Genomic DNA, 15,008 nt, shown 5'->3' with positions numbered 1-15,008 from the left:
GATACAGAAATATCCGATTCATTATTGTTCACCACGTGCTTTTGTAGCTCATTCATTCTTTTCTTCGATATCTCCATATCTTCTGTTGAAAAACCTTCAAATTCGGAATCACTGCTTGATAGCATGAAACTCCTCTCCATCTTCAAAGTTGAAAAAAATGTGGAAAAAAAAAATCTTCCAAAATTCACTGAGTTCAAATATCACGCCAAACAATGTCGGAGACAATAACTCAACTGTTTGCAAAGTGAAATCAGGTGTTTTAACGAATGTACTAACGAGATTTGGGTTCAAATATACATTTAAATAACAATGGGTGCTCTCGGCCGGGCTGGTCTTATGAACCAAAAAAGTTTTTGGACGGCCACGTTAGTAACGAAAGGGTTAAAGTATTTTAAAATAACATAGTAAAAGAATAAGAGATGAGTTATGTTAGGTTGAATTCAAAGCAAATATTTCATAACGTTCCATTTTTTTTTTATATATATGTGTGTGTTTGCTTGATTGTTGCCATGACAGATCCCCAATACTCTTCTAGTTATAGTTGAATTGTAGTTATATTTGAAAACATTGCCACTGTTCAAATGTACTGATTATTTTGACAGTTGTAACTGTTAATCTATTGCAAGACGCCTGGTTTTTTACTGGGCCTTCTTTCTTGTCCTTAGCATTTGTTGAGTGGAGTAGCATTTGTGTTTTAGTAATGTTGCACCCTTTTCCTTAATTACACTGGTGAGCTCCCTTCAGTTCTGTTTTGCTAGGTTTCTTCCTGGCAGTCTTCAGCGCATTGTTAAAATTGCACATCCGAGGGAGTCAGCTATGTCCTTCTAATGGACCCGTAAGGAGAGTATCTTTAAATGCTCCACCGCTTTAGTTGAATGATTGTTCCACCAACGAACCATTCCATCTTCTTGAGAATGACCAAATGATTGTTTAAAAAAAAATACAAAATGCCATTAAAAAAAACCCTTAAAAATACCTATTTTTAAGATCTTGTGTAGGAAACAATTTAGACTGTGTGGGTGTACATACACACACCAATGTTTATGTGAAGTAAGTGAATGGAAAGAATAACTGAGATATATATAAAACAATTTTTTTTTCCCCACCACCATCCAGACCAAAACGCCCTGATCCTTTATTGTCCGAATTTATGGAACCAGAAACAGATAACCAAATCAACCGACAGTTTATTCAGGGACACAATCGGTAAGTGTTTTGTTTTTTTTTTCCATCAGATGCATTTCTCTCTTTTACTGTGTATACATGTGTATAAACTCACAATCAAATAGATCTGTGCCCATATTTCCTCTAAAAATAACTGTGCAATTATTTAAATAAAAATAAACATAGGCGCAGGAGTGGCTGTGTTGTAAGTAGCTTGCTTACTAACCACATGATTCCAACATCGCTTGACAACTGATGCTGGTGTGTTTACGTCCCCGTAATTTAGCGGTTCGGCAAAAGAATGCGATAGAATAAGTACTAGACTTACAAAGAATAAGTCCTGGGGTCGATTTGCTCAACTAAAGGTAGTGCTCCAGCATGGCTGCAGTCAAATGACTGAAACAAGTAAGAGTAAAAAGAGAGTAACAATTGCAATTTTGAATTTCAAACTGTAGTGGCTGTGTAGTAGTAGCAGTAGTAGTAATCCTTTCTAGTACGGGCACAAAGCCTGAAACTTATTTGAGGGGAGTGGGGATAGTCGATTACATCGACCCCAGTACTCGACTGGTACTTCTTCATCGATCCCAAAAGGATGAAAGACCAAGTCAACCTCAGTGGAATTTGAACTCAGAACGTAATGACAGGCGAAATACCGTTAAACATTTTGCTTGGCATGCCAACGATTCTGCCAGCTCGTTGTCTTAATAAAAATCATAATTACTAGCTGGACCTGTGAAAAATTCATGGAAAACATAAAAAATGTAAGCATCTGTAAATTGTGCTGGTGCCATGAAAAATGTTTCTGTCATGACAGTTAGAAAATATAGAAAGAAGTGTAAAACCCATTACTGTATAATCCAACCAAAACATCTCAGTTACACAAATGTTAACAGAATTACTATTTAGCCTTGAAACCTTCTTGGTTTAGTGGTATGGAACGTTCTTTCGGCATTCTTTTACATGTTTCAGTCATTTGACGGTGGCCATGCTGGAGCACCACCCTTTACTTGAAGAAATCAACTCTTGGACTTGTTCCCTGTAAGCCTGGTGCTTACAGGAGAACACTGTATCACATGTCGATGTTATTTGCAGAGCAACATGATGAAGTGTTTTGCTCAAGAACACAATGCACCACCCAGTCCAGGAATTGAAACCACGACCTTGTGATTGTGAGTGCAACACCCTAACCATTAGGCCATGCATTCTCACTTGCAATATATGAACATGATTTCTAATAGGCCATATACTATTGGTTCACTACATTTTTTATGGCAAGAGTGATATTGAGCTTTTCTCTTCTATTCATTGGAATGTCTCATATACAGAAGGTATTAGATGTACCCCTATATCAGTAGCGCATATTCAAGGAAAAGTGAATGTCATGGACAAAATGAGTTGATAGAAGACCCATATGGGTCCTAGTTTTTTTTTTGTTAAAATGTGTGTCTTATACGCTATCAAATTTGGTACTTCATTTTTAATCCTTATACTTGTGCCCTTTATCAGACTCTAATCTTCACCATGAACGTTTTTGTTGTCACTGTTGGTGTTTATTTGCAGACTTTACTACCATACTGTCACATGTCAGCCAATTAGACCTCAGGAAATTGATATTGATAGTGAAGATGAAAATGATCCAGAGTGGTTAAGACAGAAAACAATAAATGTAAGTTGGTATCTATTTACATATATAATTCAATTACAATTTAATGTTTTTTTTTTAACTTCATCAGATATATTTTTGTAATTAATACAAGCTGTTAAATTTCTTTCAATTTTCAAAATGGATTTTGCAGAAAAAAAATCCCTTTCCACTGAAGTACTACTCAGGTGTTTTGATATTAAAAAGAGAAAATTATATTTAAATTATTTGATTATAGCAACTCTGTAATTAAGTTCATTATAGTTGTATTGGTTACTATCTATTTTCTTTCTGTAGATGATTGATGAGTTCACAGACGTAAATGAGGGTGAAAAAGAATTAATGAAGTTGTGGAATCTGCACATTATGAAAAACAAGTAAGCAAATTGTTAACACAGTATCAGCTCAGTCCTTTTTACTTTCACTATATTTGTTAACTGCTCTCTAATGCCTGCAACTAATACTTATCTGACCTGAATGCATGTTTGTGTGTTTGTGGGGAGATTAATAGTGAGTATTCAATGAACTGAGTTCTCTGCTTCAGTTTCAATTCCAGGCTGGAGTTACAGTCCTTATTTGCACCTCACATGTGCCACTTACTACTTAAGCCTTCCACTCTCCATGGAACAGATGCTGCCAATGGCTTTTCACCACTGTTCTCAACACTTGGCTGTCCTTTTCTGCTTCTCTCCAGTTGGATCCTTGCTTCTTTTTTTTTATCTCTGCCTCAGCATCCTGCTTCCCTGAGGGACGGCCTTTCCCTCTCCCAGGTCTTGTTGGTTTTGAATTGTCATCGATGCTTCTGTAACTTTGCTTTTTTTCTAGGTAGGGGTGTTGGCCCTATGCTGACCCTACGCAAATCCATTTTTACTTCTGGACAGAGGTGGTCCATATTAGTCTGGACTCTATCCTTTGACCTGTCCAGCATGCAAGACCCTATCAGGAGCTTGTACTCTACTGACATAGCTCTCAGGGTCACAGAGGCACTCAAACCACCTCATCACAGCAAGGACTGAACTTTGTGGCAGACCACACATGTGAGTTAATCTATTATCACTAAACCTCTGATATCACCATCATCATCATCACCATTTTATGTTCATTTTATCTACCTTTCTGGTATGAGTTGGATGGATTGCCCCTGCCTGAGTTAGGTCTTATTTGGAGTTGCTCCTCTGCTGGATGGGTCAGGGGATTGCGTTTCCTTTGTGTGTTCTATTTTTGGCATGTTACTCTTCCTAACACCAACCAGTTTACAGGGTGTAGGTGGTGTATTATCTATCATAGCAGCAGCTTAAGAGAGGCCAAGACTAAATGGTCCTCTGTATCTGCTCTTTCACCAACCACTGTGTTGGTTGTTCTGGTTGCATTTTCTCATGGCACCAGCACTAATGAAGTTGCCTTGTACTCAGCAAGACAGAGGAGTCCTCGTTGCTCATTCTGGGTAACATAACCAACAGGATGAGTAGAGGGGAACAAAGCAAGAGCACATTAAAGGGATAAGGGATTAAGGTAACAAGGTGTAAGGGGAAATGGTTATAGTGTGGGTAGAAGACAAGATGGAGTAAGGGGAAGTACAAAGCCAGAACATGATGAGGTGAGGGAGAAACAGATTCGAGTGATTGAGGTGGAGAGGGGGCTGGATACTAAATCCTCTGCCTTTTCATCATCATGATGTAACACCTATTTTCCATACTGGCATGGGTTGGACAGTTTGGTAGGAGCTGGTAAGCCAGAACACTGTATCAAACTGCAGTGTCTGCTTTGGCATGGTTTCTGTGGCTAGGAGTCCTTCATAATGCCAACCACTTATTAGAATATACTGGGTGCATTTTACTGTGAAATGGTTGGCATTAGGAAGGGCATCCACTCATATAACTTCAAAAATGTCAATGCCTCTTTATTATTTCATCACTTTTTGTTGCTGTTGTATTTTGGATAGGACATAAAGGTTTTTGAATTCAGAAGAGCTAGTAAAAATTTCTATTTCAGAATTTTTTGAAATATGTATTTCTTGCTTGAGTTGAATACATGACAGAGTGAGACGTGTATTTTATCATCTTTCAAATTATGAGAGCCAGCTTTGGTAAAATGTAAAATAACACAGCTAAATGCTTGCTTCCACTCTTTGCTTCTCTTAATAATAAGATAAGTGTTTTTGTATATTTAGTACATGAAACCTTGTTTATCACTGATTCATTCATCACTGATCCAGTATTACATGCTACACTCAATTGTGATCCATGTTATGCTTATCACTGATTGATCTGTAATAACATGGGTTGGGGTGACATACCTGAAGAAGGTTGGAGGCCACTCTACCCAAAATATTCTGGCTATAACAACAAAAACAAGGACCCTAATCCAAAATTCATCTAAAAAATTTACAAATTTGTGTAAGCAATATTCATAGATACATAAATTTTGTGTTTGGCTCTAAGCTTAAAGTGGAGGTTGGCATGCATCTAGTGTCAAGGCTAAACTTCATCTTTGTTAAGAAGTATCTTTGTTAGTTACTCTATATTGACAACTTCAAGAATATATCTGAAGCCATTACAAAACTGATTAGAGACTCCTTACATCAAATGGTAATTTTTTCATCAAGGGACTGCAAGTAATATTTGTTTGTGGTGTAATGCATTTATCAGTAACTTCACCTTCTGTCACTACACCACACATGGGTTGTGCAGTCAATGCTCTAGACTAAAGGCTAGGCATATGTTTAGAACAACTCTGGAAATATGTTTTTATATCAGTATTATATCTGTGTGAAGGCACATGGTTTTGTGGTTGGGGTGTTGGACTCATGATCATAAGATTGTGGTTTCAATTCCTGGACTGGACAATGCTTTGTGTTCTTGAGCAAAATACTTCTTTTCACGTTGCTTCAGTCCATTCAGCTGACAAAAATGAGTAATCTTGTGACAGACCAGCATCTCATCCAGAGGGGAATAAATATGTTACAAAATCTGGGAAACCGATCTTATATGAGCCTATATGACTTGGGAAGGGATTTTATCCTTTTGTTACACCTGTGCATGAACTGTCAGTAAAAATAGATAAATGATGTTTCTCATCATTATCGTCATTTTAACACCTACTTTTCCATGCTTGTATGAGTTACACTGAGTTTATTTAGGTAGGATGCCCTTCCTGTTGCCAATCCTCACTTGTTTTCCAAGCAAAAGTAATGTTTCCCCATGGCTGGACATGTTCTAGCAGAATATTGGAAAGGAATGACACTGCTTGTATGGCAGTGATGCTCATTTACAACTATCATCTGATGCCAAGACAAGGAGACACGAGAATGTGTTTGTATATAACAGGCTTCTTTTAGTTCTCAGCTGATGAATCTACTCGTGGTTTTGGTCAGCTTGAGGGTTATAGATGAAGGCACTTGCCTAAGGTACCACACAGTGGGACTGAACCCAGAACCATGAAATTAGGAACCAAACTCCTCTCCACACAACAACATCTGCACCTATAAACCTTATAAGTTACTGTAAATATTTTTACATCTAATATTAGCCTTAATTTCCTTCAATCTTGTGATGATTACGTGAATGAATGGAATATCTCAACAGTTTCCTTCTTTTCTTTCATCAATCCTGCTTAATTTTATTCTTCACAGTTCTTAATGAAATGTTTTCTTTTTCTGTGTCCTGGTTTCTGTAAAGTCTAAACATAGAAGTAACTATCGTGAAACGTCAATTATTGATTTTGTTTTCTCATTATTTTCTGTGATTGATATACGTGGTCTAATCAATAAGTATCTGGACTGTTGCCATAGTAACAAAACTAAAGCATGCAGAGTGAAGCCGTTTGACACAGATTGACCTTGAACTCTGCTGTGCGTGCGCACTAAGTTTTAATGTTCTAGCTTACTTCTGCTGTTTACAGCAGTGCTTGGAAGGAAGGTGTGTAGCGTGTGATGACAGAGAAAGTTGAGCAGAGAATTTGCATCAAATTTTGCCAAAAGCTTGGCAATACCTGCTCAGAAGCCTACACAAAGTTTTCAAAAAGTTTTCATTGTTCTTGACACAATCAAGATCTTGTGCAGCTGAAACCCGAGTGTCTTTTTGGTCAGCTGAAAGCAGTTTTGGCACAAACTTGGCAGCCACATGTCTCATCCCCGAATCTTCAGTGATAATGGACTGAAACTGAACCGTAACTAATCTGCACATCTTCTGATAACTCACGGATGGTGATTCGACAATTTCCCCAAACAGCTTCATGCGCATCTGCGATGTTTTTCTCAGTTCTGCTGGTTGCAGGTCTCCCAGAACGTTTGTCAATATCAACATTTATGTGGCCATCTTGAAAATGTCTGAACCACTTGTATACTTGTGTGTGGCCTATACACTCTTCTCCATATATTTTATGCAACTTTGCGTAGGCCTCTGAGCAGGTATCACCATGACAACTTTCTCTGTCATGGTCAATGTGATGATCACATGCTTCACACCTTCCTTCCAAGCACTGCTGTAAACAGCAGAAATGAGCTAAAACATGAACATTTAGTGCGCATGTGCAGCAGAGTTCAAGGTCAATCTTTGCCAAGCAGCTTCACTCTTCATGCTTTAGCTTCGTTACTATGGCAACAGTCCGGATACTTATTGATCAGACCTCGTATGTATTTAACTTATCTCCCCCCAGTTTTATGTAAACAATTCTTCAACTCTATCATTGTTCACTGTATTTGCTACATTGTACTTGAATACCTCTTGTGGTGGAGGCCCAGTGGTTAGGGCAGCGGACTTGCGGTCATAGGATCGCGGTTTCAATTCCCAGACCGGGCGCTGTGAGTGTTTATTGAGCGAAAACACCTAAAGCTTCACGAGGCTCCGGCAGGGGATGGTGGCGAACCCTGCTGTACTCATCCACCAAAACTTTCTCTCACTCTTTCTTCCTGTTTTTGTTGTGCCTGTAATTCAAAGGATCAGCCTTGTCCCACTCTGTGTCATGCTGAATGCCTCCGAGAACTACGTTAAGGGTACACGTGTCTGTGGAGTGCTCAGCCACTTGCACGTTAATATCAGGAGCAGGCTGTTCTGTTGATCAGATCGACTGGAACCCTCAACGTCGTAGGCGATGGAGTGTCAACAACAACAATTTGAATACCTCTTGTAATAATACATTTTGTTGTAAACAAACACAAACAAATGCTATTGCATTAGTGAATTTAAGCAATCAAAAGGCACTGGTCACTTTTTATTTTTGTTGTCTTAAATTTTGTGTACATTCCCTTAAGTAACTGGCAGACAAAGCTAAAAGTAATGGTCTAATAATTAAACTTAGCTTAAAAATGATATTTAACGAATCTATTTATTACATGTGTAGCAGGCATTGATCATTAACCCTTTAGTATTTAGACTATTCTGTCAAATGTAACGCTTGGATTAATCCTGTATCATCTTGCAGCTTCGAAATTTCAATGATGTGATTGTATATTTTTAGAATGACATTGTAGTGTAGGTATGAGAAGTCAGAACTGCTTGTTCAAACATAAAGCAAATAGAATATTTGAGCCAGATATGGCCGGTTTAAATGCTAAAGGGTTATAGTGATTTTATGCCAGCCAGTTTCCTGAATATTTCAACAAAGTTTTTTTTTTGTTTTTTTCCCCTTAATTTTTGAAATCGGTAATTAACATGTCATATTTTTATTAAATCCTAATCATTAACAGTTAAGTATTTTTTGTGTTTTACAATTTCTCATGTAGAATCATTTCTACCTTGAATTATAAACCTATTTTCATGCTTTATGATCATATAATAGTCATCATCATGATTCTATATCTGCTTTTCCATGCTGGCTTGGTTCGGGTAGGTCACAGTGTTTTGTCACTCGTCACGGTCTTTCTTCAGAGAAAATGAGTTACCTTTGTTGTGTGTGTCAAAGTTTTTGGCATGTTTTTTTTTTTACAGCAGGGTACCTTTTCTATCACCAACCACTTTACAGTATTTAACTATATTATAATGTGTACAGCTAACATGAAATCATCTTCTTCATTTAACATCTACTTTTCCATGCTTGCATGGGTCAGACAAAATTTGTTCAGGCAGATTTTCTACAGCTGGATGCACTTCTTTTGCCAACCCTCATGTGTTTCCAAGCAAGGTAAAATTTCTCCATGGCCAGGCATGTTCTTCACAGAAGACTGGATACAAACAACCTTGATTTTTACCAAATCCACTCACAAGGCTTTGGTCAGCCCACAGCTACAGTAGAAGACATTTGCCTAAGGTGCTGTACAGTGGGACTGAACCCAAGACCATATGATTAAGAAGCAAGCTTCTTAACCACACAGCCATGCCTGTGATATGTAAAATAAATAGATTCATTTCAGTATTTCTGAAATGAATTTTTATATTACGTAATTAGTTGGTGGTTTTCTCATTTTGATTGTTGCTTTCATTACATTTCAGCTGTTTATGATCCAGCCTTGCCTGGGACTGAACTCAAAACGTCTAAGTGACTGCACTGCACTATGGGTATAGCATAATGGAACGAGGAGCTAGTTGATGCAGTGCAGTCACCCAGAAGTTGAGTTCAATCCCATGTGAGTCACAAGATACCTGATGAAGGCTGGAACATACACAGCTGAAATGTAGAAGAGAGCAACAACTAGGCCGAAGACACAGTTCCGACTAATATGTAATGAAATAAATTCAGTTGAAAAGAAAACAAACCTGATGATGAGATTTTGGAAAGTCTCGATAGTTGTGTTTGCAAAATAACACAGTTACTTTCTCTGTGAAAGGTTCCTTTACATAGAGAACTTTTTTAGTTCATAAATTTATTATCCATGCTCCATCATTTTTAATATTTTTTTTTGTTTTTATTTATTTTCTTTTAGGAGAAGAGGCAAGGAAAATGGAGCTTATTCATCGAATAGGTAAAAGAAAAATTCATACAAGTATTTTTAAGTGTTTAAAACGAAGCATAGAGTTGCCAAGACATTAATCCACTCGCTCCACAATTTATGCTGACATGCTAATTTATGCTGACATGCTCGTGATGAGTGGAAATGTCCATCAATAAGTATATTATATATTTTTTTTTTTTTGATTTTTTACCAATCACAATGGTACATTGCTCACTTTAACAGAGTGTTGCATTAACTCTGATATTGACAAATATTTTAATTAGATAAATGGTAAGTCAGGCTTTTTAAAGCCCTGCTTTAGTTTCTAACCTGTTGCAGGTATCCAGTTGGAAGCACGACTTTGACCCCTAACTATTTAAAATAAAGTATTTTAAAATTAACCTAATATATTTGCATCTGACTCACTCTCTCTATTTCTTTCTCACTTTCTAAGAAACTTGTCCAAACTGAGATAAAGCACTATTATTGAAAGTACAGAAAATTTTTTTGGGGAAAATATCCCCAGATGGCAGTGCCCCAGCATGGCCAGAACCCTTAACTGAAACCAATAACAGAATTGCATAAATATTCAAATAATTTTAAGTTTTAAGCTTAGTCGCTTTTGATTTTGTTATTTTTTTACCTCTCTGGGCCCTGTTATCAAACCTTGAGAGCATGCAATGAAAGCCAAAGGTTTGACCTCTCAGATACCTTAGTAGTGTAATCTTACTCTTTCGAGCCATTTTACTTCAGTTATGTTGTTAGCTGTAGGGAAAAATTATGAATAACATCCTGTTTTCCTTTCCTCTGAACTTGAGCATCATGCTTACAAATTTGGTTGCATTCAGTGGCTTGGAGAAGAAGAAGAAGAAGAAGAAGAAGAAAAAAAAAAGGTGGTTCCATGAAGATCACTTCTTGTCACACTCCACATAGCTGAGTTTTCATTAATATCTCAATCACTCAAATGGTTATGAAACATTACTATTACAATATTATATGTTTCATTAGTCAGTCATCCATCAATCATTAATCTCCATTGTTTTATTATTTTTGAAATATCTTTAAACTGCTTCTTCATTTAACAATGTCTACTCAATCAGTAACATGTAAACAACACTTGTTATGGACATTGAGTACCTTTATGTAATTGAGGCAAATGCTATGTTGAGAATGTTCTAAATGTGTATTGTACATTCATAAACAATTTAAGCACATTTATTTTTAAGTAAAATTGAGAAAGTTGAAACAGAAGACTATACCGAACTGCTGCATGATATCAAATGTCAGAACTAATTTCTAGCTAATACAGCAGAACATGTTGATTGTTTATTGTTTCAGTATTTTGGTTAAAGCAAATAATAATAAGAATATTTCAAGAACATTGCATTTTTATATAAAAACAATGAATAAGTAGCTTATTGAATAGCATATGACTTAAATTGATTAGGAACAGATTTAGCCTACAAGGGATATAGTCTGGCGTTGTGTTGGTAGGAGGCATCATTTATGCTCGATGAAAACAACTAAAGAAGTACTTTGATAGGAGTGAACCCATATAGCCAGTAATCTGGTATTCACTAAAAAAAAACAAAAAAAACTAGGGGTAGATAAATGGGTTGTAAGAGAATTACAAGCCATGTAAAGAAGTACAGTTACCATTGAGTTTAGTCTGCTCTATTGAATTCATTATAGTCCTCCAGCCATAGAAGGAGTTAACATTATCCTCTATATGTAAGATTTCTTGTGAACTTAGTTCTTATCGCAGAATCTGCTGCAGATTTAGAGAAGAAATTCCTTGCAGAGAAGCAAAGCTTGGAATTGAAAGACCTCAAATTAAACTGGGGAAAAGACTTGAGTTTTAGTAAGGAAGAGAACAAAGTCTCTTTTACCTTGACGGAAGTGACTGTACTCAATATGCAGAAAAGGTGTAGCTAGGAATTCTCAGTGTAACCTACAGATACACAAGAGATGTAGTGGGATTGAAAGCAGGCTGGCAGAGAAACGGGGCTTCATATTTGGCATGTGCAAAGGGGCAGTTAGCTGTCAGAATAAATTTCTTCAAATTCTCAGAAGTAGTTGATTATCTTTTGTTACTGGGGAAACTTAATCAGTGGTGGAGATGGGGGCTTTGAAAGCATAGTAGTCAAAGAAAAAGCTCAGGGTGCTGTTTCCACTGCTAATAACAAAGGTTTCTCTCTTTCTCTCAAAATAAAGAGCAGATTGTATGGTGCTTGAGTCTGAAATGAAATGTTGCATGATAGCAAGATATGGGCTTTGAATATGGAAAATTAGGCAAGCTTGTGCTGTTGGATGTGTAATGCTGGTGTGCATGACCAACACAGCAGAAATGTGCTGAGAGGATTTAATGGTGTGGGCATGTAATGCATATGAATGATATCGCTTGTATAAAAAAACAAAAAGAGCCAAGTGCTTAAAGTGGTTGGAAGCTATGGAAGAGGGAGATTGAGGAAGATATGGGACAAAATGGTGAATACTGATCTCAAGTTATTGAACTTCAAGATGACAAAGGATTGTGACGAGTGGCAACAGGCAGTGGTGGGCAAATTCCATCTACCAGAGCATGCATGACCAGAATGGACATTGAAATGGTGGTGGTGATCATTGAGATATTTAATATATCTGCATGGAGTCTCTTGCCTATTGTATTGCTGTCAAGACTCGATGATATTTGCCCCATTCATTACCCTCTCATCTATCGCTCACTTACCTTACTACTGTACCATGTTGTGTAACAAATAATTGCCATTTGATCTGTCCATATTCAATCACTCCATCATCCTTTCTCACTATATTGCTCTTCCACACATGTTTCACCTCTCTACCTACCTCTCTCACCACTGTGACACACTCTCTCTTTTTACATTTTCCCAACATGCTGAACATTAATCCTCATCAATCTCGCTTGTTTGAGACAGCCAGTAAATGGTCAGATGCAGCCTCTCCTTTCTTCTGACTATTATAAAGGCAACAAGATCTACAAGCATTAATTCCACGTGTGTGTTTGTTTCTTTTGCGTCTTAATTAATTCCCACTGAGCATTTCTATTTCTCCATTTCTTCTAGTTACATTGCTGATTGTCAAATACCAACAGCTTGCATGACATTTATGGAAGAACATGGAGAAGCAATCATCAGAAAGAACTTAACTCGCAATTTCATGCTCCACATGGTGAATTTGTTTGATTTTAGCCTAATTGGACCAGAGGTGGTGCAGCGCACAATGAGTGTGTTGGAAAACTTAAAAGAAGAACTGGGTATGTATTGAACGATGACGACCACGGAACACCTGAAATAAACAAGAAACAGACGAAAAGAAAGGGCTTAAATCAGTTGAAAGCCTTTTGCTGACCACTGCCACTTCATCATAAAGCACTTCTTAACTTTTATAGTTGAAGATTCATTATTAACCATCCTAACACATCATTGCCATATCCTCTACTGCCAGGCATTATTTACAACCACCACCACCACCACTTCACAAATACATCTGCTGCTTGCATTTGAGAAACTGCATGCAACAGTGTCCATTCCAAAAAGAATAAGTATAAAGATTATACTACTACTAATAATAATCTGAAAAGAACTCGTTCCTTTTCATTCCATTCTTCACATCAAGCATCTCTTAAATTTGATATTTAGCCATCTCGTCTTTCTGCCACCTGAAATGTGTGTGTGTGTGCGTGCGTGCGTATGCACGCGCATGTGTGAAGGAAAGAAAGAAAGAGGGAGGGAGGGAGAGATGAGCTGCCATGTAGGAGTGTTTCGACGTGAAACAAACTATAACCATTAGGTAGCAGAGTTTGCTTTATGATTTTCGTAAATTTGCACATGCATCCACCAAAACACACACTCACACACATTCTCTTTCTCTCTCCTCTTGGACAATGAAATATATGTGCTTGATACTTTAATATATTTTCAGAAAAATACCAGAAACTGTGTCAATAAAAGCATGAAGTTGATTAGTTGTGTAAAAGTGCTTTTTATTTTATTTTATTTAAATTTTTTTTTTTTTTTTAAAGCAATGACAGCTTTTTCTCTTAACCTCCTCTCTTTCGTTCTTTCATCATCTTCCCTTTAGTTCATCGCTTTCAGTAGTATACACATCATCTCTCTCTCTCTCATTACATTCCCTTTCCCCCTCCTCTTTTTGCTCTGTCCCATCCTTGTGCTGTATTGCCTTTTCTTTCTCCTCATATCTCTTCCTGTCATACATCCACACTGTTACTTTCGTTTTCCTTTTCACCTTGCTCACCACACACACACACACACACTCTCTCTCTCTCTCTCTGATATGAATGAAAGATTTCTGTAACTTTTTTTTTTTTTTTTTTTTTTTTTTTTTTTTTTTTTTTTTTTGGAAAGAGAAACTGGAAAGCTTTTTCTTTTTAAAAACTTTTGTTGCTATTCTTCAATTGTTTTCCTAAATTTTAACGCCATGTTTACCACCTCTGCTACTCAGACACACAATTCGGCTCTGCTGGAGATGCTGACCAGGTAAAAAAATTGTAGTTGTCATCTTGGAAATGAAATAATGGTAGTTTCGATATTTAAAATATAATTTTAAAAAAGTGATTATTTTCTCTCCTCCTTTTTAGAAAGCCTACTTCATACAGTTGCTCATCTTTCTCTGACAGTTCATATGGCAAGGTTCCTTCATAGGGCATTTATTTGCCCAGCTTTCTGATAAGCATGGTGCAAGATCTCCTCTCCAGTTCTCTGAAATATACTCCGTGCAGCAATCTTTGTTAGCACATCACTCACTGCCAAAAATATACGGAGACTGTCATTGAGCAAGAACAGGAATATAAAAATCAGACATGACTTTGCCTATGCTCTATGTACTGTAATTGCTCAATGTTCCTCTTCCCCTTTCTCTCTCTCTCTCATTAAGCCATGCACCAGTGTATTCAGGGAACCCGGATACTTCTACTGACAACCTCCTTGGTTCTAACTGCCACACCTTTTCAGAAAAAAGAAGAAAAATCATTCATAGTTTACTGTTGCCTTCTGGATCATGGGTTGTCTGTATTATACTATCTTGGTAAAGGAAAATTGGAGATTATTTAACTGCCAGATATCTTTTAATGCTACCTAAAACTATGCAAACTAGGCTGTACATATAAGACCATATGCACATATCCAAAAGATAAAACACATACACATTTTGTTTTAATGATTCATATATAAATATTGTTCTTATTTGAACAATAGGTGCCATTTTACCTAATAGGTTTATACACAGAGTATAGTCTTAATTACAATGGTTTGGTGGCAGTGTTTTTTTTTTGGTTTTTTTTTTTTTTTTTTTTGA

The 15,008-nt window shown here is 36.9% G+C and overlaps 1 protein-coding gene across 3 annotated transcripts in view; it reads left to right on the top strand.

Moving 5' to 3' along the window:
- The window catches only part of LOC106884444 (polycomb protein suz12-A), a 98,315-nt gene extending 83,307 nt beyond the window's left edge, over positions 1 to 15,008 (top strand). Inside the window, exons 12-17 of one of the 3 annotated variants that reach the window (XR_008265569.1) lie at positions 1,117 to 1,206; positions 2,725 to 2,830; positions 3,104 to 3,183; positions 3,632 to 3,843; positions 9,666 to 9,704; positions 12,758 to 12,837. Coding sequence is in view for 2 of the 3 variants with exons in the window: in XM_014935833.2 (XP_014791319.1) it covers positions 1,117 to 1,206; positions 2,725 to 2,830; positions 3,104 to 3,183; positions 9,666 to 9,704; positions 12,758 to 12,959 (517 nt within the window). In the remaining variant the exon portion in view is untranslated. Of the gene's footprint in view, positions 1 to 1,116; positions 1,207 to 2,724; positions 2,831 to 3,103; positions 3,184 to 3,631; positions 3,844 to 9,665; positions 9,705 to 12,757 lie in introns of all 3 variants that reach the window. The other 2 variants (XM_014935833.2, XM_014935834.2) reach the window with 2 other exon arrangements.

Source organism: Octopus bimaculoides, chromosome 1 (assembly GCF_001194135.2).
Source record: "Octopus bimaculoides isolate UCB-OBI-ISO-001 chromosome 1, ASM119413v2, whole genome shotgun sequence".
NCBI lineage: Eukaryota > Metazoa > Mollusca > Cephalopoda > Octopoda > Octopodidae > Octopus > Octopus bimaculoides.
This window is presented reverse-complemented; position numbering and strand designations above follow the sequence as displayed.